This window comes from Misgurnus anguillicaudatus, chromosome 5 (genome assembly GCF_027580225.2).
Source record: "Misgurnus anguillicaudatus chromosome 5, ASM2758022v2, whole genome shotgun sequence".
In the NCBI taxonomy this organism is placed as follows: Eukaryota; Metazoa; Chordata; class Actinopteri; order Cypriniformes; family Cobitidae; genus Misgurnus; species Misgurnus anguillicaudatus.
In genome coordinates this window covers 15,843,936-15,870,589 of record NC_073341.2, presented here as the reverse complement: position 1 = coordinate 15,870,589, position 26,654 = coordinate 15,843,936, and the positions used below count along the sequence as shown (strand labels likewise).

The window sequence follows — 26,654 nt, the reverse complement described above, 5'->3', positions numbered from 1 at the left end:
AAATTCATTATGTTTTTTTCAAATAAGAGATGGGAAGTAATGACCTTACAGAAGTATAACTAAAGTCAAATGGACTTTTAGCTATGGATACTTTAGATTGTACTCTTGAGTAGACACACAACCGGTTAGTACTAAAGTACATATTGTTGATTGATAAATTTTTATATCCAAAGTCATTATAATATTTTAAAATGTAATACTTTTTTGCATTTCTCGAATTTATTTTTTATTTTTGATAATTTGGTGTAATATTTTCTTTAAAAAAAAAGGTCAAAAGTATAGCTGAAAATCATGATTTCCTGTTGTCCAAATTAGTCAGTTCTGTTACTTAAAATAATAAAAACCACCAAGACCACCATTTGAAAAATTGCTTTAGGCACCAAATGTACCTGGATTTATATAATTACCAATATACTTGAAATATGTTACCCTGGACCACAAAACCATCATCCAAAAATACCAAAATTATAGACTTTCTTTTATGCCAAAAATCATTAATATATTACGTAAAGATCATGTTCCACCGTAAATATATCAGAAATGTATTTATCATTTGTAAAATGTGTTGCCAAGGACTTCATTTGCACCACTTTAAAGGCAAATTTCTCAATATTTTGATTTTTTGCACCCTCAGATTCCAGATTTTCAAATAGTTGTATGTCACATATTATCCTATCCTAACAAACAATACATTCATTATTCAACTTTCAGATGATGTATAAATCTCAATTTCCAAAAACTGTCCCTTATGACCAGGTTTGTGGTTCAGGGTCTATTATGGTACATGTTAAGCAAATCAAATACGTCTGTCTGTAAAATAACTTCCATGGGTATATAACATGATTAAATTCACAGATTCACCCAGACTGAAATGAGAACTGCTTTATTGCGGAAATGACGGTTTGGCATGACCAAAAGTTTTTCTATATGTTACAGAAACAAATAGCTATATGATGTGAGAATGTCTGCTATTTCTTCTTCCCAGGTTTAGGAGCTTTGTCAAGACCTTGTACATATTTCCGTGGGATGTGATACTGATCTGTAAGAAAAAATGTTCAGTGATGTTCTAGAAAAAAATTGCAAATAATTAGAGGTCTTGTTGTGATGCACCATACCTAGCAGAATTTTGCTAACATGTTGTATCTGATTTCCCTGGACCTGCACCAGAACTTTGTTTTTAACGCCCGGGGAATCCTGGAGGATGCAGCTGGCCTGGACCCGATGCTGGAGTATATCTGCCACCACAGCTGGGTCCAAACCGAACGCCTCCAGGTTTTTAATAATTGTAACCTTAGAGAATGAGCATGAGAACATGACAGAACAATTGTTATTATATATACAGATGTTGCATGTATATTTATATGCATGACTTTATACCTTCTTATTAGAGCCCCTGGAAGCTACAGTGATCTCTATGGGCTCCATCTGACCTTTCTTAACCATCGGAGGCTGACCTGGAAACAGCACCTCATGGCATGCCTGCATTTTACTTAGTGTTCTGCACACACAGAAGATCTCAATAAGGTTCAATCAATTAACATTAGTTAATGTAATAACATATCAAGCAATATTTTAACATGCCTATATATATATGGTCAACATTCATTTATACATATACAGTTTGACATTTATTAATTTATGTTTGTCCATAATGCATTTACTATGAACAAATGTATTAGTAATTAACAATTACCTAAACCCAGATTAATATATGATGTAAAAAATTTAAGTTCATGATACCCAATACATTATGTAATGTTTACACATACACTTAAATTGAATGAGGCAGTATTTAGAGACCAGAATATCATAGATATTTACCAAATAAGCAACTATGTATAAACTTAACACACCACACGAATAAGACCCAGCACTTACTTAAAGGCATATTTTCCTCAGCAAATGTAAAAATCTAATATAGTATAAAGTTACTCTAAACCATCTGTTAGCGATTACACACAGCTGGATTGTTAACTGACTAATAGAAGCCCGTGTCATTAAATACAGTACAGAAATACAGTAAATGGATTCTTTACTAAGGCTATACAATGAAAGTACTGTTTGGAAAAGCTCTTCCATATGAGGCACATGATTGTTTTGGTGTAGAAATAGGGTATACCTGGTTATGAGATCATCCCACTTCAGCGTCTCTACATCATGGTACTCTGATTTTTCCAGTAAGCAGTCACAAAGTGTAGGGTTAATATTAACATAGCTGATGAACAAAAAAAAAACAGTAATGCAATTTTAACACTTTAAATCTATACTTATAAAAGACTAAAAGCACACAGTAAATGGTAGACAGAAATTATATCTAACATAGAAAAGAGAGTGAAACTGTTCTGAAGTAAAAAGTGCATAAAGAAGTTAAAGGGGTCATGACATAAGCAATCAATTTTGCCTTGATCAATTGACATATAACAGGTCTTGGTATCATTAATATATTCTGCAATGTATTAATAATAAAAGCATTTAAAGGAAAATTCCATTTTCATTACAAAATCCAGATTATTTACTCACACACATGTCATCCATGATGTTTATGTCTTTCTTTGTTCAGTCGAGAAGAAATTAAGTTTTTTGAGGAAAATATTCCAAGATTTTTATCAATTTAATAGACTTTATTGGACCTCAACAGCCCACAGCCTCAATGAAGCTCAAAATGGCAGTTTCAACGCAGCTTCAAATGGCTCTAAACCTGTGGTTTCCAACCTTTTTCACTTCAAGGCCAACTAGTTGCCCACAGCAATATTTGAAGACCCCCATCTCACTAAATTTTTTTCCAAATAAAATTAACTAAAGCTTGGAATGACTAAACAGATGTATATTTGCTACTAAAATGGCCTTTTTAGCTTATTTTAATGCTTGTTTTATCCAATTGTATAATTTTAAGTCATCTTGAGGCCCCCTTTGAAATCTGCTGAGGGCCTCCCTGTGGGCCCCCACCCCCTGGTTGGGAAACACTGCTCTAAACGAACCCAACTGAGGCATAAGGGTCTTATCTAGCAAAACGATCGTCATTTTTACCAAAAAACAATATAAAATACACACTTCTAACCACATCTTTACATCTTGCACAAGCCGTGTGATGCGCCAGTGCGACCTTACATATCGCGTAATCATGTCTTCTCAGTGTGGATAAGATGACGTTGTTGTATGTGGAATGATACTAATTAATGTCTTTGTTTCAGCTTATTGTTTAAAATAGTCCGCAAGTGTGCGTTTCACATATATAGCGCGCATATTTAACCTTTCGATGTGATTATGTAATATGTAACGTCACACAGCTAGTGCAAGACAAGAATTTGTGGTTTAAAAAAAAAAAAAAATTTATCGTTACGCTAGATAAAACCCTTATGCCTTGGTTGGGATTGTTTAGAGCCCTTTGAAGCTGCGTTGAAACAGCACTTCCAAACTGCATTGAAACTGCAAACTGCTGAGGTCCAAAAAAGTCCATTAAAATCCTGAAAAAAAAAAAAAAACACGTAATTTCTTCTCGACTAAAAGAAAGACACAAACATCTTGTATGACATGGGGGTGAGTAAATTATTAGGTTCTTTATTATAGTGGAGTATTCCTTTTAAGTAATCTTTTGGATTACTGGATTATTGACGTACATATAGATATATTAATTTTTATTCACGTCAGTCTCCCCCATCTCTGCCCCAGAGAAAGACATAGCACATTATCGTATCGTTGACACCGCCCACTGGTGTTCAGTGACTGAAAGTCAAGGAGTGACTCAAATGGATCAGTTTACAAGTGGGTAATTAATAAAAAGAAATTAAAAGCCACAACACTATCATCATCGTCTGCTTGCGAAATCTAAAATGCTTCCATACCCCTGACTTTTTATGTGTAGGTGGCATCACCGTCGATGAAGCACCTGAAACCGCCATTTAAAGCACTGAATGAATGAATGACAGGCTCGCCTCTCGCTCCTTGGTAACATTGTGGAAGGCAAAAAAGAGGGTGACATCTAGTGAAGAAGACTAGTAAATAGATTAACGTTAATCTTACGTTCAATGTTTGCGGAAATAAATATGAAAGAAAAAATTCGATTCTGCTCTTTGAGAATTGATTTTGAATAGACCACGTAAAAAAATATATTAATCGAAAAATCTATTTTTTTGCCCAGCCCTAATATAAATGAGAGCATATGTCTTAGAAATACGCTGATTTTGACATGAATAAATACACAATGTGCTTATAAAGACCATTGAGAAGCTGTTTCTGTAGTCAAATTGCGTAGTAGCCGCAGCATGTAGGCTGTCAATCATAGAAGTGGGCGGGAAACAGAGCCGGGCCGCTCTTAATCAGAAGATGAAAAACAGGGTGATATAGGTCATAAATTATTTAAAACTTGAGTAAAATTTTGAGTACATCTCAGAGAACATAATAAAATAATAAAAAAAAAACATGTCATGACCCCTTTAAGTAATTGATTTATGTACAAACTCACTTTTTGTTAGTTTCATTAACAAGTTCAGATTTCTTGACATAATCTATGATGATATTCCTCACTTCACTGGCCTTTAGAGTCGCTCCCTTTCTGAAAAACAAAGTCACATGCTTAAAAAAAACTTGGAAAAAACTCAAAACAATACACACACAGAACATTTCCTCTCATTAACCTTTTCCGGGCATCCTGAAAGAGAGGCTCCAGGCGTGCAGTGACCCCGTACAGAGGTGTGATTTCAGGGGGCTGGAATGAGACCTCACAAGCTCCACCCTCCTCCACAGACTCTTGCCCACAATCCTCTGGGGTTCTGAAGGAGGACAATCTGAAAAAAGTATGAAGTAAAGCTCTTTTTAGATTTCTCAATACATTGTGGTGAAGGATCTTAAATGTCGTACAGCATATTAATAACTTGGAGTTATATCCTACTATAGTGTTTGGACTATTTGAATTTTATTACCAGCAGTTTGATAAAAGTAGGCCCAGACAAAATCCACAACATTTTTAAAAAATTAATTTGTTTTGATTTTATTGATATATATATAGTACAGTTCTATAAACAGAATGATTAGACAGAATATTTAAACAAACATGCAAAAAGCATGAACAAAGCTTTATGAATGAAGGCCTATAAATCTGCTTAGATTCTGTGTGGGCCTTGCAATGAGTACTGCATTATAGTGTATGAATGAGAATAGGGATATAGTTTAATACAGAGCACTGCATACTCAGGGTTTTTCCAGTCAACTTCTACAATGCTCTCCACACCTTTACTCAACTCCTTCACCTGAACCAGACTGTGTTCTCGCTGCATGCACTGCAGAAACTTAGACAGCTGCATTGGTTCAGGATCAAATAGAGAAAGAGAGCAAAAAGTTGAGACTCATAAATCAAGTGACAATACAGGTAATCTGAATTAAACTGAAACGACAAAATACGTGTGAAGAGTACCTTTTTATAACTTGATTTCTTGATATCAATATGCTTTCATCTAGGACTGTGGAGAAAATATGGAGAACCTTCTTAAACACTTTGTACACCTTTGCAACAGTTATGATGAGTTAAAAGCAAAACTATCGGTACGTATCGGCAGCTGTCATTTTTAGTAATCGAATATCGGTACTAAAAACGACTGAAACATAGTTTTTCCTCTCGCAATAATATATATATATATATATATATATATATATATATATATATATATATATATATATATATATATATATATAGGTGTTTCTTGGAGTACATTATTTTTAATCAAAAGAAATGTAGGAGTGTTATCCAAACATTATTGGCACGGAAAGCCACTTATGCTGCGTTCACACCAGCCGAGGTATAGGCGTGAAGCACGAGTGATTTTAATGTTCAGTCAATGTAATGATGCCTTTACGTGCGTCTGGAGGTCTGGCTGTGCAAATGACTGTGGGTTCACACCAGATGCGAGTTCAACGATTTGCGCGAGTAGATTACATACAAAGTCAATGCAAAGATGCGATCAGCCGCATCCTCGCGCGGGGCGATACGAATGACGCGTTATAGGCGGTGCGTTTGCCACAAAACCGCGCTATTCGCCTCAAACGCGTCTTCGGCCAAGTTGAAAATATTCAACACAAGCGAAAACATTCGCATGACACGAAGTTAAATCCCGCGAGTAATCTAGAGCGAGTAACGTGATGCCCCACGTTTGGTGTGTACGTAGCATGAGGCGTTTAGCGAGGTAGACGCGAATCGGTCTCGTTCGCGAAAATGACGCGAATTTAAGCGTGAATGATGCGAATTGACCCGCGAATGACACAAATTGAGCATTGTCGCTGGAAACGAGTTCAAAAATCAGAACTTTCCTGGAAAATCGTGCCGCGTTAACCAATCAGGAGCTTGCTCTAGTAGTGACGTGATTACAGGAAGCGAGCAGAGTCACAGAAGCTCCTCCAATGAAGCGAATTTCCGTGTAAATGACTGAATTGTTTCCATTGCAGTTTTGCTAAATAAATCTTTTTCGAATTGCCTGAAAAACCACCTCAAGAGTATACGATTTTTTTGCGATATATTGGAGTTTTTGCGAAATTGACATGTTTACATGGGCCGTATTTTCAATTCGCAATGTCAATTTGCTTAATTTAAAAAGTAAAGGAAACGGAGCTACTGACTTTAACATTTAACATGTAAGCAGCAACAGGAAAATTACCAGCAGGACACCATGTGGTTGCGCAGAAAGTTGCTGGTCAGCAGGGGGAGCTCTGACTTTTTTACTTTAGTCTTAAGTGCATGAAGGAAACACTGGTACAATAGCGCATCCATTTGCTCTGCAGAAAGACATAAAGATTAACACACGGGACTGACATGAAACAGGACGACCATTTGCAGTTTGGCATTTCACCTTGTGGGGATCTTGAGTCGTTTTCTTCTACGTCAGTGTCTTCTCTCTCCTCATCATCATCAACCAGTTCTTCATCCTTCAACACCTGAGCGTCTTGCTCTGTCAGTGTAAGCTCCTGCATGCTCTGACAAGATGTTTCAACTGTTGTAGGTTCAGGGTTGTCCTGTCCTTCACTCGCTTGCCCGTCTACTGTCATTCCCTCCTCGCATTCCTCTGTCTCCACCTGTGCCATAGAGTCTGTCACCGGTATAACGGGAGGATTTGACTTGTCTCCAAATGCCCTGTGGAAAATTTTCACAAAAGAAAATGTCTAAGTGAGAACAGCGAGTCTGTGTACATCTGTGCACGAGGGTGTCTACAACAGACTTTACCAAGGTAAAAAAGCAGCCGCAAGGGATATTGAAAAATATAAAAGACCAGTGTCAGAATTTTTTTTTTTTATAATGTAAATGCAAAGCTCACCACAGCTGGTCCATGTAGGTGTGCAAAATATTCACTCCTTTTCCCTTCATCCCACTATTCCTCATCGCAGCACTCGACATGGCTGCTGTCCCAACAGCAACTGGTGCCCTGTAACACAAAAAGTCACATGCTAAACAGAAGTGCACCAAGACAAGTTTATGTATTAACAAGTTCATATAAATTAATATATTATTTATTTAATCTCATCTTTTATCTCATCCTTATATGTTAAAACAGCTAAAGCCGTCTGTAGGTTGATTCTATAGTGTTCCTGTAGCTCAGTTTTTGTACAACACTGTGTTAGCACCACAAATGTTGTGTGTTTGATCCGCAGGAAACCTACATACTGACAAATTGTATAAAGTCTGTGACATATAAAACATTGCCTCTCCAAGACTAGCCCAACAAATGGTGTTATGAATTCGGTTTACTGTTTTTTCAACCAATGTGACACAGAGGGAGTGCTTGTAGCCACAGATACAACTTTACTTTTCTAACACAACTTCTAAAGGGCGATTTATAGTCGTGCGTAGGTCCTACGGCGTAGCTACGGCGTAGGCTATCCGTAGCCTGTGGGTAAGCTCTGCGTAGGCTGACGCGCACCTCACAAAATTTCTAACAGCGCGTCGGCTCTACGCGGACCGTAAGCGCTGTGATTGGTCCACCAGAACCCCTCCCGTCAGGTAAAAAAACTGCGTCATAGGTATTTCCGTTTGAGACGGTGAAAACAAAGATGAGCCAAGTTGGGGAGTGATTTAACTCAAACTGCAACATAAGTCACTGTTTATTTACTTCCATCATTGCTGGTCTTCTCAAATTATACACAACAAGTTGCTATTTCTTCTTTGTTTGTGGGTTTCACTTGCTTAGCTTCTTCTTCTGTGACGACTTCTGCTGCTACTGTGGTTACACGAGTGATTACTGCCAACCAGCGATTTCGCGTGTGTTTGCACGTCGACGCGGACGGCGACGCACAAGTATAAATGAAAACCGACGCGGAACCTACGCCGTCGCTGCTACGCCGTAGGACCTACGCACGACTATAAATCGCCCTTTACTCTTAAAATACATTTTTTGTCATCTAATAAACAATTAATGAAAAAAATTAATTGACTAAAATGTCTATATCACGACTAAGGGGCCATATACACACATTTTTGAAGACGACGCCTTGTCGCAGTGTAACCTACATGAACGCAAATCTGTGATAACGTTAACGTCACACACGTGTTAATTCAGTCTATAGGCAGCGTGATTATAATTAAAACAACAATGGTGGGCCACAGCAATGGTTCCCAACCTTTATACTTTATAAAGCATTATGAATTCTAACCTTAAAGGCAGGGTTTAGAAAAGTCGAGCCGACTACCAAAACATACTTATAGCCAATCAGCAGTAAGGGGCGTGTCTGCTAACCGACATCATTGCCTGGGTTGCGTATGCGTGGGATGGGTCTATCAAAAGAGGGTCCAGATTCTATTGGGGTAGGTGCGTGTTTGTTTAGGTGATTCAAATGTAAACATTGGCATTCAGAGATCATGCACCCCGCCTTTAATGAAACATTATTATGTGCTTTATAAATTCTAAATACGCAAATCTGTCTATTTCAGTGCATGCGCATTGTCTCTATGTGCTTCGCATCTCAGTTTGCTGAACAACTGGTGGTGATGCAAATGCAATGATATCAGAAGAATGAAACAATAAGTAAAATGACATCAAACACATCACCGTTTGATCCATTTGCATGGTTTCCACAAATAAACTGAAGGGTTTGGTGGTTTGATGTAGAGGTCTTCTCCAAAAGAAATGTACCCAACCTGAAATTACCCACATTTTACCCAAACCTGACGTGCATAAACAATTTTATTTTAAAGAAAGACCTGACCAGAGACAAATACGACAAAATTAGACCCGAATTCGACCCGACAGCAATTTTTTTAACCTGATTGGACCTGAATGTGAAAGGCACATTAACCTAACGCAAGCTACACAATGTCCCAAGCGCTCTTGGCAAACAGAGGACGGGTTGGAAAAGGACTCGATGCACACACGCAGGATAGGTGGGGTCTGCTCGTGTCTGTTCGGCAAAAACACATTCATTTTAAATTACCCGAGACCCGATGCCGCTACTATTATACCCAACCCGTGTCCAAGGCACAGGTGAAACTTTTAGACCTGAACCCGCTTGGGTCGGACCTCGGGTTTTTGGCTCTAATTGGACCCGTAAAGACCTCTAGTTGTGATGTATCACGTTGGAATCTACTGACATCTACTAGTCTGACACACATAATACTTTTTAGACGTCTTCAGAATCCGTGCAAATGCGGATCTTTTAACAGCGTTGTCGCGATTCGTGTATATGAAGTTTTTCTAAAACAGAAAGGAAACGTTTCCATTTTTTTTCACTGCATCTTTGTCGTGTAAAGTAGCCGAAGAACACACATAGGGGTAAAATGAGGCAAGTACCTGTTCATCACAAGATTGACAGCACAGCAGTCTCCTTGATTTACCTCAGGAAGGCCACTAGATGATACCACTACACCTGGCAACATAAGATCTGCAGAAGAGATATAAGTCAGACACACATTCTGTGGGACACAAAATACTGTCAAAAATCCCAAAGATGCTGACCTGCTCCACCAGCTAACTTCTGTAGGACAGGTGGCCACGTGGTGAATGCTGGTAACATGTCAGGAAATCGCCACAGTGTGTACACTGAGCACAACACAGACAATGAGAAATGAATACAGTATTTAAATATCAGAAAGAAGATTAGGACGAGTTTTCACACACAGACCCACCTGTAGGGAAAATCTGTTTCTCCAGCTGAAAGAAAATGGGATTTTTATGAAGGACGTACAGAGTGGCTGCATCTCCCTTATGTGCATAAATCTTCACAATATTCAGCTCTTCTTTATTTGGGACAAGCTGGTTAACATCCTCCGCTGATAATGAAGGGAAAGCAGTGGAGATATCTGTTTTGAGTTTTCTCCTGTATGAACAGACAAAACCACAATAACATGCATGACAAAATAATTGTAATAACTAAAAATTTCTTCAACTAATCTGAGATTCAGTAAAGTCAGGGGGACACTTTGTAAATAAGCTTTAATAAATCCATATTAAAATGTATTTTAACAACTACATATATTGTGCTTAATGCTCCAATGCAGTAGCACACAGTATCTTAATTATACATATTATTTAATACGAAGTCTGAAAGTCTTTAAAGGGCGAGTTTAGCAAAAGTATTTTGATTTCATCTAACGTTATTAATACCTGTCAGATCCCTTGACAACCGTGTTAGATTTCACACGAAACGCTTTGGCAAACATCCTGAAATTCCGATGATTGCGTATTTGAAAGAAGTTGTTTAAAACACCTTAATATATATATATATTAGCTTTCACGTGTCTATATTATAAAACAACATGATCAGAATATTTCAATCTACTGTTATGCTGTAAGCGGCATGCAGGTGCAACGTTAATATAAGACCGAGCGGAAACCATCAGTGCCTGTCGAAGCGACCGCCACACTAGCACACTAGCAACTTCAAAACAGCCAGCCAGCCTTTTGTTTGATACAAATTTGACTGTTAAATTAAATTGAAGTTTAAATCCACGTATTTCTGTCAGACAGTAACAACTGATAAGATTACAGGCTAATAATGTTGTTTTATATGCAAATTTTACGGTTTGTGAGGATGTTAATAAAATCGTCATTATGAGCTGTAGAAAAAATAATATGTATTTTACTTACTTTTTAGATATACTACTAAAATTATTTTCGTTTTAACTTATTCCTAACACACTACTTGACTGGAAACTATTATCGCGTTAAATTATTAATTTATTTATTGTGTGGTCAGGTGCTTTTCCCCTGAAGAGTAGCGCTAAAGCTCGTGTCATGTTACTTAATCAGTTATAGAAGAAACCAGCTTATGGGTAAATATATTTTGTGCAGGCTATTATTAACAGACAAATTTCATTCTGCTTTCAACCTTCAAAGCGACGCAAAAGTCTGTAAGTAAAAGTATTTAACCCATCCCTGTTAATTGGATCCTTTTAAATTCCGCTAAGCTGCTCTTAAGTCTTTTCTGTTGCACGGGAAGAGATAAACACCACCGTTATGTTAAATGATACAGAATATAAAAATGATTCAGCGATTTCTGATGAGAAGAAAGAGATTGAAGAGTCTGCGCTTAAAGGCACAGTAAAGATAAAGAAGACTGTCATAACAGAAGAGTATAAGCTCACTGGACAACTGCTCGGGTTGGGCATCAACGGCAAGGTCTGGGCGATTTTACAGAAGAGAAGTGGCGAGAAATATGCCTTAAAGGTAGGCTATTTATTGTTTATTTATAATAAATTCCTTGCTAATGATCTGTTATTCAATGTTTAATACAAACATTCTCTCTCTCTCTCCCCAGATAGCAAAAAATATCCGCATGGCTTCTATATGCCGCCAGCCCCAAGCTGTCGGCTATAGGTGCGTCCCCCTGGCGGCAGTCCGCCGTCAGACCTGTTTGCGATTACGCCCTTATGACGCTTACTGCCGCCAGAGCACCACCGGTGGTCCGCCGACTCATTGCTATCTGGGTCTCTCTCTCTCTCTCTCTCTCTCTCTCTCTCTCTCTCTCTCTCTCTCTCTCTCTCTCTCTCTCTCTCTCTCTCTCTCTCACACACACACACACACACACACACACATCCTCTCTTTGAAAACACACAAATATATTATTGTTTTACAAAACATTATCCCACTATTTCTGTATAACTTATGATTCACTACATGTTCATGTTGTTTTTTATATGCACAAAATGCTGGGTTCTTTGCTGAACAAGTTTAAATTTCCCTCACAAACAACAGTGAAGACTCACTTCCAATTTACTGAAATTGCTCATAAAAGAAATAAACAAGATTGTTACGTATAAACAGGGTTGGGGGTAACACATTACAAGTAAAGGGCATTACGTAAAAATATTACTTTTCTGAAGTAACAAGTAAATCAGCATTACTTTATAAATGTACACATTAATATTTGAGTTACTTTTATAGTTTGAGTCAGAAACGGAGATGGCTGGCCAGAGCTTGACATTTTTGCTATCATAAAAAACACCTGCAATGCCTGAAAGAGATGGGTCATTCTACAGAAAAGGTGGAATTCGGGTGATGGAAATCTGCTTAAATTAACTTCTTTTAAAACCCCCAATGTATAGTGTTTTACAAAATACAAATCTAACACAGCTTTCAAAAATAAAAGTAGTGCCTAATTCTGTACTTTAAAGATGCAATTTGTATTATCTGTGCCGCTAGATGGCGCCAGATCAAATCAATAACAATGACGTTGTTTAATGACACTCTGAAGCAGCGTGGAATTATGGGATTTGTAGTCTTTAACTCAACCGCTGATGGCCATCAATCAGACGCGAACGAGAAATCACGTTGACGGATAAGGTAATCGAGTATTATAAATGTTACGTTTGATGACATCGTTTATTTCATTATGTAAGTTTATATGTGATGTTCAAAACAACATTTTTAGTCATAGATGTTACAGTATTAGTCCAAATTCGATGGTTAACACAGCACAGAATTACTTTTTCAACTTGCAATCTACAATGATTTTTCACATTATATATTGACAGTACAAATCTTATTGTGAAGTGTCTTAAAATGACCATTTATATTGCTGTACAATACCTCTTGATGTGCATATCATCCGTGGGAAGACGCGCTGATTACAATCTACACACTAATGTTGTGATCAATATAATAGCATACGATTTTTGAAGGGTTACAAATCAAAACAACTCACCTGTCGTGTAAAACACAAGCAAGATCAGCATCTCTGTCTGGTTAAATGTTGTCGTGAAGCTCTCTCCATCCAGATAATGCAACACCAAATTGATCCTCATTCTTACTCTCGTTTTGTTCCAAACTCTTCTTGGGTCGTTTGGTTGGCCCGTACGCTTACATGAGCTGTCTTTGCTGACACAACCAGCGGCAGACGGTAAAGAGTAATCCATAAGTCCATAAGCAAGTGCGTAGCCCGACAGTCGCTAACGCATAGTTCCGCATTTGTCCACGACACTGGCTGCGTCCGAAAACTCAAGGCAGTGAGGACTTGTGGCCTCGCTGCCTCATGAGGACATGACTTCGGACTCGGAGGCCTGAAGGCCGCTCAGAGAAAGGCTTTCGGACGCAATTCAAAGGCAGAGTGTTTGAAATATAAACAGAGAGCGCCTTTGTGATAACTAATCACATATTTGAAAACTACAATACTAATGCAATTAAAATGTGTAAAAAGTGAAAATATACGTTTATTTACACTAAATTTGTGCTCCAGTCGCTTCCTTGGCCGCCATTTTAATTTTTCGAACTCGACCACTGTTGTCATGTGGTTTTTACGTCAATAAAGGCGGTAACAAAGGGTCACATGGATATTAACGTCATTGACAGGAGACTGCACTGCCCCGTGTCAATGTTTTGAATGGAAATTTTCTCACGGTTTACAAGTAGTTGAAAACATTACAGATATTGATCAGCTGGACAAATTAACACTGGCCTAGTGGTTTTTGGACATTTTACTGCAAATATCTTACAAATTGCACCTTTAAGCCTGGATTTTTCCTGTCTGCTGTAGAAGTGTTTAGGGATTTTCCCTGAATTTCTGTCTCTGTCATCATCTATCCAGTTAATGCCATTGAAATGAGTTCACAAAACATCAGGATCCAGGATCAAAACCAAAATCGCCTTTACTTGCCAAAACATGTTTTTTACTGGAATTTACAGTAGTGCACTGAAATCTGGGAAAACACAGAGGGAGCATATACAGTACAAAAAGAGAAGGTATCTATAAAACGGTAACAAATAAGAGGCAAATTTTGAAAAATTGCACATAATATTCACATGTATATAATTATTGATAACAGGTTAATAGATGTGCCAAAATGCTAACTTGAGGAAGAGAAACTGATAGGGTGGTGGACAGCTTTGTTGACTACTGAATATGTAACACAGTCTGTGTTACATTAGAGTTATATTAAACTGGTTTTTGGTGGCACACTAAATTGTATTAGAGTTTAACCACTGCTTTAGTAGTTAGTTATAAAATACAAAAAAATAAAAACCACAGCATCAGAGCATAAGTGCTTTTCCGACCATGTTTATGAGCTGTTTTTTTCCCTCACATCCTCTCTACAAAACAGAACTGGTGCGTTAGTCTTTAGCTAATGCACAGTTACATTACATAGATTCATTTATATAGGCTAAAAGTGTTTTATTTGATCAGTCTTTTGGTTCCTCTGCTCTCAGATGCTGCATGAGACGTCTAAAGCCAGACGAGAAGTAGAGCTTCACTGCAGAGCATCAGCCTGTCCACATATTGTACAAATTGCAGATGTCTTTGACAACTTTTACCAAGGGAAAAAGTGTTTACTTCTCATCATGGAATGGTAACTAATCTGACCTATCAAAACCAACTTATTGTACACAGATCGTTCAGATGATGTGTCTATAGTAAAATAAGGGCAAGTTTCCACTATACAGTTACCTCATTATAACCACGAAATATGTTGTAAAACTGTTAATAAATAATGCAAATCAATCCGTTGAAGGCCTGCACAGTTTTACAGGGCCTGTACGCTTTTTTTAAAAGCATTTATGGCAACATGGTCACTGTTTTCTTATTTAAACAGTTTGGAGGGAGGAGAACTCTTTCGTCGAATACAGGAACATGGTGATGAAGGTTTTACTGAAAGAGGTACAGTACCCCTCAGCCTCATCAAAACACGCACTCACATGTAATTTTAAACTTTTAATTTCTTAATATTTCTCATTTTTTACTCTTCTCCATATGTAGAAGCCTCTGAAATCATGAGAAATATTGGAGAAGCTGTTGAGTTTCTGCATGGTATTAACATTGCACACAGAGACCTCAAGGTAAGCTACTGTACACAACCAATGTTATTTATCAGCAGAGCGCATTATATGCTTATTAAAAATTATTATTGAAAAACCCATAAAGGATTACTCCAGCTCTCAATGTTATCATGTTTGGTGAATTTGGAAAAAAATATGAAACCGTCTCCCTAAATGTATAGCACAGCACACATAAAACTAAAGAACAGTAAGAAGATATCTTTAAAACTTAGCTGAGGTTTACGAATAGTTGACACTAGAAATATTAACACCAATATTAAATTTTTCCGCAAATAATGATAGCCTATACCAGTATCGATACTGATAGTTTGGTGGTTATATTTACTTGCGTTATAACTAAATTCTGATGATTACAATTTCTGAATGTTATTCATTCATATAATGACCATTAATACTGAACAATAAACTAGTGATGTTTCTTTACATTTTCTATACACAGAGCTCAAATTTTATGGAACCCCTAAGGGGACATGGAGCAAAAATTAAATAAAGTTTAGTTTCGCATGCTCACGTGAAACTATCGCATGCTCACGTGAAACTACCGCATTTAGTTTTGCGTGCTCGCGTGAAAAGTTTCCGCGAACGTTTCACGCACGTGAAACTAAACTTAAAAAAATTCTGCACATGAAGGTTTGGCGTGAGCACATGAAATTAAACTTTAGATTTTTTTACTCCAATGTCACCTTAGGGGCTCTGTATTACTTCATTGCATTTTCCTGTTCTCTTTTGATTGACAGGATATATCGGCCATGACTATTGGTTGTTTTTAAACTATTCGCCGATAGTGTGAGAAATTGTTTTTATCATCCGATACCGATTATTGACCAATGTATGTACGTCTTTATTTAAGACATAATACAAAGGTTGCAATATTCATTGAAATTATTAAAATATCGCAATTTGCATACCAAGATATGCATAGCACAATGGTTTGCAATAATGATTTTTAGAATAATTAAGTTTTAGGCTGATTATTTTAATTAATTTTATTTTACACAATTTAAACATTATCATATTGAATATTGTATATCAATTCTTTTAGCAAGTTATCACATAGCACATTTTCTTTAATATCATGCAACCCTACATCAGACTTTGTAATTGTTTGTTTTATAATTGTTTGAATTTGCAATGTTAAAAATTTAATGATGTTTAGTTTTCTTTGACCTAAATTCGACTTCACTCTAAAAATGGCTCTGTTATGTTTGACCCATAATGGGTAAATATTGGACAGAACACATGCTGGGTTCAAAATGAACCCATGATGGGTTAAAAATGAACCAATTTGATATGTTCAATATTTACCCATTATGGGTCAAAAATAGCCCAGCCATTTTTAAAGTGTTGACAATTTAATAATTGAATTTGCATTTTTACAACTAATTTTAAAGAACACCATTAATCTTTATACAGATTCACTACTGAGGTTAATATGAAGATGCAGTGAGGCAGAACTACTGAATTGGGATTTTTTGCAATGCATTGCATATCATGAAGCTAAATTTTTACCCATATTACATTAATTGTAGTTTTAAATGGTCAGACTGGGTTCTTTCTTTCTCTAACTGATAGCCAGAGAATTTGCTGTATACATCAAAGACGCCAGATGCCCAGCTCAAGCTTACAGACTTTGGATTTGCTAAAGAAACCACAACTAACAAATGCTTGACCACCCCATGCTACACACCTTACTATGTGGGTAAGCAGACAAGTCAAATGAAATTACAATACAAAACAGTCATTAGATTTTAATGACGCCATGATAAAATGGTGTTAAACATACCTTTTTCTATTTTAAGCCCCAGAGGTGCTTGGTCCAGAGAAATATGATAAGTCATGTGATATGTGGTCATTAGGAGTCATCATGTATCTGCTGTGAGTTTTAATGCTAATCAAATATGACACGAGTGTCTAATGTGTTTTATCACAATCATCAACAATTGTTTGCTTATCCTCTTGGTAGATTGTGTGGTTATCCGCCTTTCTACTCAAACCACGGCTTGCCGATCTCCCCAGGAATGAGGAATCGGATTCGGAACGGCCAGTACAAATTTTCTGGGCCTGAATGGTCAGCCGTGTCTGAGGAAGGTAATTTTTAAGATAGTTTATAAAAGTTTTTTAACATCACAAACATCATTGCGTACAGTTGAAATGACCTTTACTATTTACAGCAAAGCAACTCATTCGCCAGTTATTGAAAACTGATCCAACAGAGAGAATGACCATCAGAGAGTTTATGAATCATTCTTGGATCAATGTGAGCATTGGAATTTCATGTAATTGTTATCTAATTTTAACAGGATGTCTAATCTGGATAACTCTACTGCCTTTCTCTTTTCCTAAATGTACAGAATTCAATGAATGTCCCTCAGACACCTCTACACACAAGCCAAGTACTTAAAGAAGAGAGTCATGTCTGGGACCAGATCAAGGTAATTTTATTATTCTGCAAAAAATGTGACCCTGCTTGTGAAATCCAGGCTAAAGTCTAGTGTGATGTTCTGAACTCACAGGCTAATTGTTGAACATTTCTGTAAGCCTTTTTGGTAAGTCTGTTATGTGTATCCACAGGAGGAGATGACTAATGCATTGGCAACCATAAGGGTGGACTATGAACAAATTAAGATCAAAGCGATCAAAGACTCATCCAATCCTCTTCTGTTAAAGAGAAGAAAGAGAATGACAACTGCAACAAAAGAAGCAGAAGAACAGTGACAAACATATACATGACTGACCATTAAATGGAATTTTAAACAATCTTTAAAAAATCTTAAAGGTGCAGTGTGTACATTTTTAGCGCCATCTAGCGGTGAGGTTGCGAATTGCAACCAACGGCTTAGTCCACTGCTCACCCCTCGCTTTTGAAACACATAGAGAGGCTACAGTAGCCATCACCAGACAAACATGTCATCGTCAGAGACAACTTAGTAAAAACAATTGTCCGTTAAGGGCTTCTGTAGAAAAATGGTGGCACAAAATGGCGACTTCCATGTAAGGGGACCCTCTGTGTATGTAGATAAAAAGGTCTCATTCTAAGGTTATAAACACATAACGGTTCATTATAAAAGGTCTTTACACACCCCTGATCATATAGTTTTATATATTATTTTGCATTACTGTCAAGAGATCCTTCTAAAAATTACACACTGCACCTTTAAAGATTACCTTTTTTATTTAATATATGAAAACGTTTAGCCTTTTCATGTATGTTATTGTTTACTGTTTATCCTCCAAGGTCTGCACCAAAGTTGGTTATACAGCACCCTGTCGAAATCTTCTGTAAAGAGTGAAGAGATGTTACCTCAGGAAACATTTAAGTCTTTCATTACTTTTAAATGCATATTTAGTCTAATCTAGGTAATGAATTGAATAAACTGTGCACTTAATGACTGGCCATGATTTTAATTGATAATATTTATTTGTTGGGATGTTGCAGGAATTACATTTTTTTACAGGGCCAATATTATGCCCATTTTACAAGATGTAACTTAAGGTGTGCTTATAATGTGTCTGTGAAGTTTCCGCTCAAAATACCCCACAGATCACTTGTTACATCATGTATAAAAAGGCCCTATTTGGGCAGGAGTAAAAAAGCGCTGTTTTATGTCTGTACCTTTAAATGCAAATAAGCTACTGCTTTCGGCTGATTTGTCCGAGTAAAGTTTGGCACAATAGTAACTTTAGCCGCATTTAGTGCTATACAACGTGCTAACATTTCAACATTTAGAAAAGCTTTTGGGTAAAATTAACCAGTCAGTCATTTGCTGTGGGCGGGGCTTCATCAGTGTGACATCACATTAACAAGATAATCAAAACGGCAAAAAGAGACTGCTTTAGATAAATGGTGGTTAATAAAGATTAAGTGGGTGGACTTTTTTCATTGTAGGATGGTTGTAACCGAGCCCTAAAGCCGCCTTTCCACTGCACACGACAAACGACGGCCGATAAGCCGGAAGTCATTCATTTCCTATGGAGAGTCGCAAAGGGGCTGCGTGAGCTGCCGACCATCTGCGGATGCGTAAATATCGGATCCGTTTTGAGCGTTGGATCCGTTAAAAAATTTGAACTTGTGCGACTAAACCGCATGCGATATGCCGACCGGAAGTTATGATTTTCATTGTATTCCAATAACAAACTGTGTGTGAGGTGAAAATTATTAATCCTTTTGGTTTAACTTTATTAGTTACACTTGAATCCTTAAAAAACACTTTTGATTACTGATAATTAATACATTATTGATTTAATTTGTGTACGTTATTATTTTAATCTTGTCTTTATATGTTCTCTCCAAAAAAATATTTGCAATCTTTGTCATATAGGCTATGCTTAGCTGTTTACTGTTTCATTCATTTGCGTTCATTTATTTATTTATTTCACCATGGTAAACATATTAGAATGAAGCCATATACGATTAAACTGAAACTTCATTACGACTGCCACTAGGGGGACAACTCTGACTGTCGTTTCCCTATGTCGTGACTCGTGTGCAGTGGAAAGGCGGCTTAAGGGGAGGGACATGGAGCAAAAATTAAACAAAGTTTTGTTTTGCATGTGCACGTGAAACTACCGCGTTTAGTTTCGCGTGCTCACATGAAATTACCGCGTTTAGTTTACCGCGTTTAAACTAAACTTAAAAAAATTCTGCACATAAAGGTTTTGCGTCAGCACATGAAATTTTCACGTGAGCACATGAAACTAAACTTTAGATTTTTTTACTCCAATGTCACCTTAGGGGCTCGGTAGGTTGTGTTCACACAATGCCAACACACATTTATCTTCAAAACACCTTGTATAAACTGGATTTTGCATAATATGGACCCTTTACGCCCTTTGGCATTCGATTAGTGTCTTGTTATGTTTGTATTGTTTGCTGGGTATGAAAGCTCGCTGGAGTGTTTTGTGATTGACAGCTAACTGATCCACCAATGATCCACACATTACATCACAATAAACTCACCTTTAAAAATTAAGTAGTCGGCAATAACCCAAAGAAATGGCTGGTGGTTGCACTTTCCCTCATGAGCTAAAGAGAAGAATAATTGCCTCCATATGACTGTTTTCTCCATTTATCTGCCATCATAATGTCATTAAAAACAACATGGTCTTTTACAAAGGCTGTGTTAGTATTTTTATAACTTGATTGCAATTTGTACAACAGTAAGGACAACACATTCAATTCAGCAAGTTCTTTTGAAACTTACAGTCAGTGGTTTATAATGGGTTACTATACTGAGACGTTCAATTGCATTGAATTTTGGGCCCTATATGAAAGAATATGTGGTCGGGCCCTCTTCCACACCCATGTTACTACTAATAGAAATGATCTTTAGGGGCCCATAAAATTGTCCCACCAATCCCCCCCTCCAGTGACGCCACTGTCTGTGTTAGATAGTGATAATGCAGGGGTCCGGTCCTGAAAGAATCCATGAGGCAGACCTGTTAAACTGCAGATGTTTTCCCTTCTCACACATGGTACCTATATTCACACCGCCTCAAGGCACAGAACACAGGAAAACATGTTAGTGTGGAATTACACAAAGGTTCACTGTATACAGTAGGCTATACATTGAAGGCAGCTGTGCAACTGTACTGGTTTATTGGCGTGGATCGATAAATGATTGAGATCATTTAAGAGATCTTCAAGGTATGGTTCATGTGTTTTCTTGCATAAATGTGTTTTACTATTGGTTTTCCATTAAATGTATGTTTAATGCATGCGTAATTCATTTAGGAAACATGAAGTCTGTGTGCTATGACATGTATTCATATCTTTTTTTAATTTACTCATGTTTTCAAGATTTTTATTTATCCTCTCTCAATGTTTTCCAGTATTGCAGAGACAAACAAAAATTGCAAAGACTACAAACACAGGTATGTATTTAATGTTTTAGTTATTATAAAGCCCAATAGATTATAATTAAAGGTTTGACTGTTCAGAGATGTATGTACAGTACTTGACTAAAAAGTGTTTATTTTTGTCTTCCTTTAAATGTAACTCGGTCTGTATAAAGCCAGTTAATTTTTTTCCTACATTATGTGAAGAACATTCTTTAAAATATAACCTTGATATTTTTATTATATATTGACTTATTTATGTTAAAGATTGACAAACTTTGATGCTCCCAATCTCATCATTAGGTTATAAGACTTTAGCCTGGATTTTACATACAGGGTCACAGCAACACATTTTTTAATGGTTTCTCTCTTTTTAATGTAAATTTAGTTTGCTTTATTTAATTGTGCACTAGTTTCTCACTATAGGTAGGTTGTTACGGATTCATATATAGTTTTTCTAAAGATATAAAATTATTATTAAGTAAATATGCTTTAAAACTTTACAATAGATGGCATGGTTATCAAATAATTATTAACAATCAGAGAATTTTTTTTTTTACGATGGATAGATGATTCTGAATTTGTCCTATAATGAGTTTAAAAAAAATTATTTATCCGTCCATCAATACAAAATGCATTAATCAAAGCAAAGCATGTCTGCTCAAACAAGGACAGATAAAATAAAGATTAGTTTTTGAATCATTTCCAAAAGTAAATCTGTTATCAGTACTAAGAGCTGAATTATTCAATCTTCAAGTCTGTAAACGTCCCTCAGGCAAAATTCTCTCATTTGCTAAACTCTCTGTTTTTTGAACAAAGACAAAAGAAAAAACACACACATTGCATACTTGCCCAGACCTGAGAGAATCTGCATGATAACCTGATCTCACTAGAACAGCCGCCATGTACAAATAATGATGATTACATTGTAATGATAGTATATAAATGAAAACTCATGTTAGGATTGAATAAACTCTTTATGTGTCTATGCATAAATGTTTCTGGGTAAAATGTTAGCATGTGTCTTCTATGTACAATGTGGTCCAAAAGTCTAAGACCACACTAAACCTGCACTTGCAGAAAAAATGTACAAAAGCTGTCACTGGGGCGGTACCCTTTGAAAAAGAACACCTAAAGGGTGAATATTAGTACCTCAAAGGTAACTGTACATAATAATACATATTAGGACCTTTTTAAAGGGTATCGTCCCAGTGACAGCATTTTTTCGACAGTGTATAGTATTTAGAATAAGAGAAAGAGTTAAAGAAATTATGTAAAATTAAGAAAATGTATGATAATCTGTGACATTGAACATGCAAAAAACAGATGTGTTAAAAACAACACAATCTGTGAGCGCACTAAATGTGGTATCCCAAACACATCTCTGTGTTATTATTGGAACGACACATTTTGTGCTACTTTTAAGACAACTTGTGTTGTCACTTTAATTTATTTGAACACAAAATCAAAACAAAATGACACATAATGTGTTAAATAGCATAACACAAAAATGTGTCAAAACATTGTGTTTTGTGTTAACTACAAAGGTCACACCATTAAATCACAAGATTCTTTTGAGGCAGGTACATAATCAAATTTTGCCGGGATAAGATGGATTATCATGTTTTGTGGAGTTTATGACAGCTTAAGTGCATGCTGTCATTCGAACTAAAAGGGGACATTCCATTAAAGGGATAGTACACCAAAAACACAAAAAAAAAAAACGAAAATTCTGTCATTTTCTCACCCTCATGTTGTTTTAAACCTGTATGAGTTTCTTTTATCTGTTTAACACAAGAGAAGATGTTTTGCTAAATGATGGTGAGCACACAGTTCACGGTACCCACTCACTTCAAAAGTACTGTATTTGTTTATCCTACTAGTAAACGTGTACTTTTAACTGTGTGGTCTAAATGAAGCAAGATCATAAAAATTACATTTATTTGATTATGCATAACGCAATAACAGTATCACAAAAAACTGGGGGGAATGATTCATGTATTGATACCAACACAATATCATGGAAATTCATGCGTATTTTTACAAGGCGGCTAATTCATATTAATTCAAACAGATGGTTTTGTACACTGTAATAAGATTCCGTGGAAATTACAGTATTGCTGGCAGCTGGTTGCCAGTAACTTACTGTGGATTTTAGTTTATGTTGATTGCCTGCCACAGTTTGTTCAAAGTTAAATGAAGATTAAACATTAGCAATTCTTTGTCTTAATAGAGTAAAAATAAAATAGCGACCTCAAGCAAAGCATTCTGGGAAACAAAATCTGAAGGAAAAAAATGAAAACGGTTGATGAGGATTTTTGGTTCCCAGAATGCTTTGCACGAGGCCGCCGCCCTATATTTCCATTCTGTAAGACAAAGACTTTTTCATGTTCAATGTTCATTTAACTTTGAACAAACTGTTGCCAGTAAGTGGCATGAAATTGAATTTGCAGTGGGTTGCTGGCGTCCGGCTGCCAGTGGTACTGTAATTTCTGCGGAATCTTTTTGCAGTGTACGATTTACTTTATACAAATTCATATGAATTAGCCAACTCATGCAATACGTACAAATTCCAGCGAGATCAGGCTGATTAGTACTGTTATAGGGTATAAGTCAGTAAAATGTCTGATGGGTGATCATCACAACGAAGTGTTAGCAGATATAGGGGCAGTTTCCCGGACAGGGTTTAGATTAATCCAGGACTAGGCCTTAGTTATTTTAGGACATTTCAGAAGTTTTCACAAGATGTGTTCAGATATGTCAGTACAAGGTGTTTAGAAATTAAAGTAGCTCAAACATGCATTTTCTGGGACTCGGATAAGCCCTGTCCGGGAAACCGCCCCATAAAGCAGACAGTTGTTGTCCATTTTATTTATTTAAACACAAAATCAACACAAAATGACACATAATGTTTTAAGTAGCGTAACAATAAAAATGTGAGAGTGATTTCAATGTTAAGTCAATGTGAAGACATGTTGACGCACGTCTGGAGGTCTTGCGGCGCGAATGAGGCATTTTTCATTTTTCGTCCGTTTAATCCACGCGTTGAAACTTGAACTTTGGCAAAAAAAACACGCCGCGTTAACCAATTAGGATCGTGCTCTAGTAGTGACGTGATTACAGAAAGCGAACGGAGTCGCAGAAGCCCCTCCCATGAAGTGAATTTCCGCGTGAGTGTCTTGATGACTAGAATTTCACGTGCGAATGAAGCGAGTAAACTCAAAATGTTCAAGCGGCAAACTAAACGCGGTAGACACTTTTGACGCCTCAAATGCTTCTTTAAATTTTTTGGGTTAATTTTCAACTTAAAAATGTTAAAATTGTGTTATTTTTTAACACATTTTTTTGTGTTATACTATTTAACACATAATGTGTAATTTTAACACATTATGTGTCATTTCCCTGCTGAAAAAAAACAGCATCAAAACAGCATGGGAATTATGTTTGTAAATGCTGGTTTAGCTGGTGGTCACCAGCATACCAGCACCAAAACACAACATATGCTGGTCTTGCTGGTATGACCTGCATGGGATGCTGGTGCTAATGCTGGTGCTGATGCTGGTTTAGCTGGTGTTCACTAGCAAACCAGCACCAAAACACAACATATGCTGGTCTTGCTGGTATGCTGTTTTTTTCAGCAGGGTTGTGTTCAAATAAACAAAAGGGACAACACAAAATGTGTTGTTCCAATAATAACTGGTTGTGTTGCCCCCTAAACTAACATAGTGTTGTTTTGACACAACAATTTTTAGAGTGAATCTTTTTTACGCTGTACTGTAATGGAAATTGACAAGTTGCAGTGTTACTTACGTTGTAAAATCTATAAAGTGTATCAAGTGGAAAGTTAACCCTGAATTCACCAATATGTTTTTTATAGTGACAATGAGAGGCTGGATTGCACTGCTGTTGCTGGCAAACCTTGTCGATTTATCCACAACACAATCGACTAACTCTCTGACCTGGCTGAACTATCTGCGCAACCGAGCCTACAGTCACGGTTATGGCCGTAGTCACAGAAACAGTCATGCATCTGTAAATACAGAGGATGTCTCTTCTCCTCTCGAGTGTCCTTTGGAGTGTGACTGCCCTTCGGCCTATCGTTACGCCATGTACTGCAACAGCCGCAACCTGCAGCACGTGCCATTCGTACCGTCTCACATCAAATATGTCTACCTGCAAAACAACCAAATCACGGGCATCACTAACGGAGTCTTCGACAATGCCCCGAATTTATCTTGGATCAGCCTCCATTCAAATAAACTGAGCTCCGACAAGATCAGCGATAAAATCTTTGCCAAACTGCCAAACCTACAGCGTCTGTTTCTACACAACAACAACCTCAGTCGCTTTCCAAAAGGTTTACCTCGCTCCCTGCGTGAATTACACTTAAATCACAACAATATCTCTGCGGTCCCAGCTGACGCTTTCGAAGGAATGAGCAATCTGACGGCCCTGCATCTTCAAGTCAATGCCATTGAAGACCTCAGCGGCGCTCTTCAAGGTCTACCATCCTTGACACTTTTAGACTTGCGAGCGAACCGACTGAGGAAGATTCCAGAAGGTTTACCGGCAAAGCTAAGCCAACTTTACCTCGAGTACAACCGTATATCCAGCATCCCTGCTGACTTTCTGAAAGACCGACCTGAGCTGCGCTATGTGCGACTGTCTCACAACCAGATCACCAACAGTGGAATCCCAGCCAATGTTTTCAATGTCAGCACACTTGTGGAACTCGATCTGTCCTTTAACAAATTGGAGAAAATTCCCACCGTCAGCACCAGTCTGGAAAATCTCTATCTACAAGCCAACAAGATCAAAGGTATATGTTAAATAACAAAGTGTTACACAAGAGTATTGATAATGCATTTAAACATATAATATATCGCACACATATATTCATATCAAATAAGGGACTTGTGAAGTTTTAATGCATGCAACAGCTTTAATTCATACAACAGCTTTAACATACAACAATAAGAGCAAAAAGTTCAATCACTTTTGAATGTATACAAAATTAAGGAATTTATTCTATTGGGATTTACAATCAATGTTTCTATACATTAAGTTTTACATAAAAAAAAAATGTTTTAACATATTTTGCACAATTATGTGATGCATTTCATTCACACTTTCATTTAACAACTACTTCAATCTTTGTACCTGGATGAGACAATAACGCTGCTTTTCTTACATTTCTCAGAGTTTACATTAAGCAGTTTCTGCAGTGTGGTGGACACCAACAATTACTCAAATCTGCGTGTGCTGCGGATGGATGCCAACAAAATCAGATCTCAGGACATCCCTTCTGAAGCTGTACTGTGTCTGCGTCTGGCAACCAACATTGATGTGTAGGCGATTGATGTGAATCGCATCTCACAATATATAAAAAGGCGTTTTAAGTTGGGATGCGGCGATATAAGCGCATAAATGTTGTATTGATATTCGATTATTTAGAATGACATCTGCTAATACCGATAGATGACAAGTTTTGTTTTTACTCCTTGTTTCAAATTATTTTGTCATGAAATTCAAGAAGTACAGAACGTAAAAACTGCAATTCTGTCGTCCTTGAGGCCC

The 26,654-nt window shown here is 37.0% G+C and overlaps 3 protein-coding genes across 5 annotated transcripts; 2 read left to right on the top strand and 1 right to left on the bottom strand.

The window, feature by feature from the left end:
* Positions 1-867: 867 nt before the first annotated feature.
* Positions 868-10,790, bottom strand: eif2d (eukaryotic translation initiation factor 2D). Its single transcript, XM_055167362.2, is given in 15 exon segments — positions 868-1,039; positions 1,116-1,290; positions 1,378-1,498; positions 2,120-2,215; positions 4,463-4,552; positions 4,635-4,784; positions 5,188-5,294; positions 5,411-5,456; positions 6,645-6,762; positions 6,837-7,117; positions 7,299-7,406; positions 9,765-9,855; positions 9,930-10,013; positions 10,100-10,290; positions 10,578-10,790. Coding segments are annotated over 15 exon segments (1,785 nt in total). The 5' UTR covers positions 10,634-10,790; the 3' UTR covers positions 868-968.
* fmodb (fibromodulin b) lies at positions 1,389-26,490 on the top strand. 2 transcript variants are annotated; one of them, XM_055167364.2, is made up of 4 exons: positions 1,389-1,524; positions 21,072-21,113; positions 24,955-25,896; positions 26,278-26,490. In XM_055167364.2, exons 3-4 carry the CDS (start codon positions 24,960-24,962, stop codon positions 26,427-26,429), a joined length of 1,089 nt encoding a protein of 362 aa, XP_055023339.2. In that variant the 5' UTR covers positions 1,389-1,524; positions 21,072-21,113; positions 24,955-24,959; the 3' UTR covers positions 26,430-26,490. The 2 variants fall into 2 exon arrangements, with proteins under 2 accessions (XP_055023339.2, XP_055023338.2); XM_055167363.2 differs by lacking the exon at positions 1,389-1,524 and having other exon boundaries at positions 20,745-21,113.
* mapkapk2b (MAPK activated protein kinase 2b) lies at positions 10,973-18,628 on the top strand. Of its 2 annotated transcripts, XM_073867633.1 has the most exons (11): positions 10,973-11,323; positions 11,446-11,639; positions 14,616-14,755; positions 14,999-15,063; positions 15,163-15,242; positions 16,815-16,941; positions 17,042-17,117; positions 17,206-17,330; positions 17,414-17,499; positions 17,594-17,674; positions 17,814-18,628. In XM_073867633.1, the coding sequence occupies exons 3-11, from the start codon at positions 14,616-14,618 to the stop codon at positions 17,955-17,957; spliced, it is 924 nt and encodes a 307-aa protein (XP_073723734.1). In that variant the 5' UTR covers positions 10,973-11,323; positions 11,446-11,639; the 3' UTR covers positions 17,958-18,628. The 2 variants fall into 2 exon arrangements, with proteins under 2 accessions (XP_073723734.1, XP_055023340.2); XM_055167365.2 differs by having other exon boundaries at positions 10,973-11,639.
* Positions 26,491-26,654: the final 164 nt, after the last annotated feature.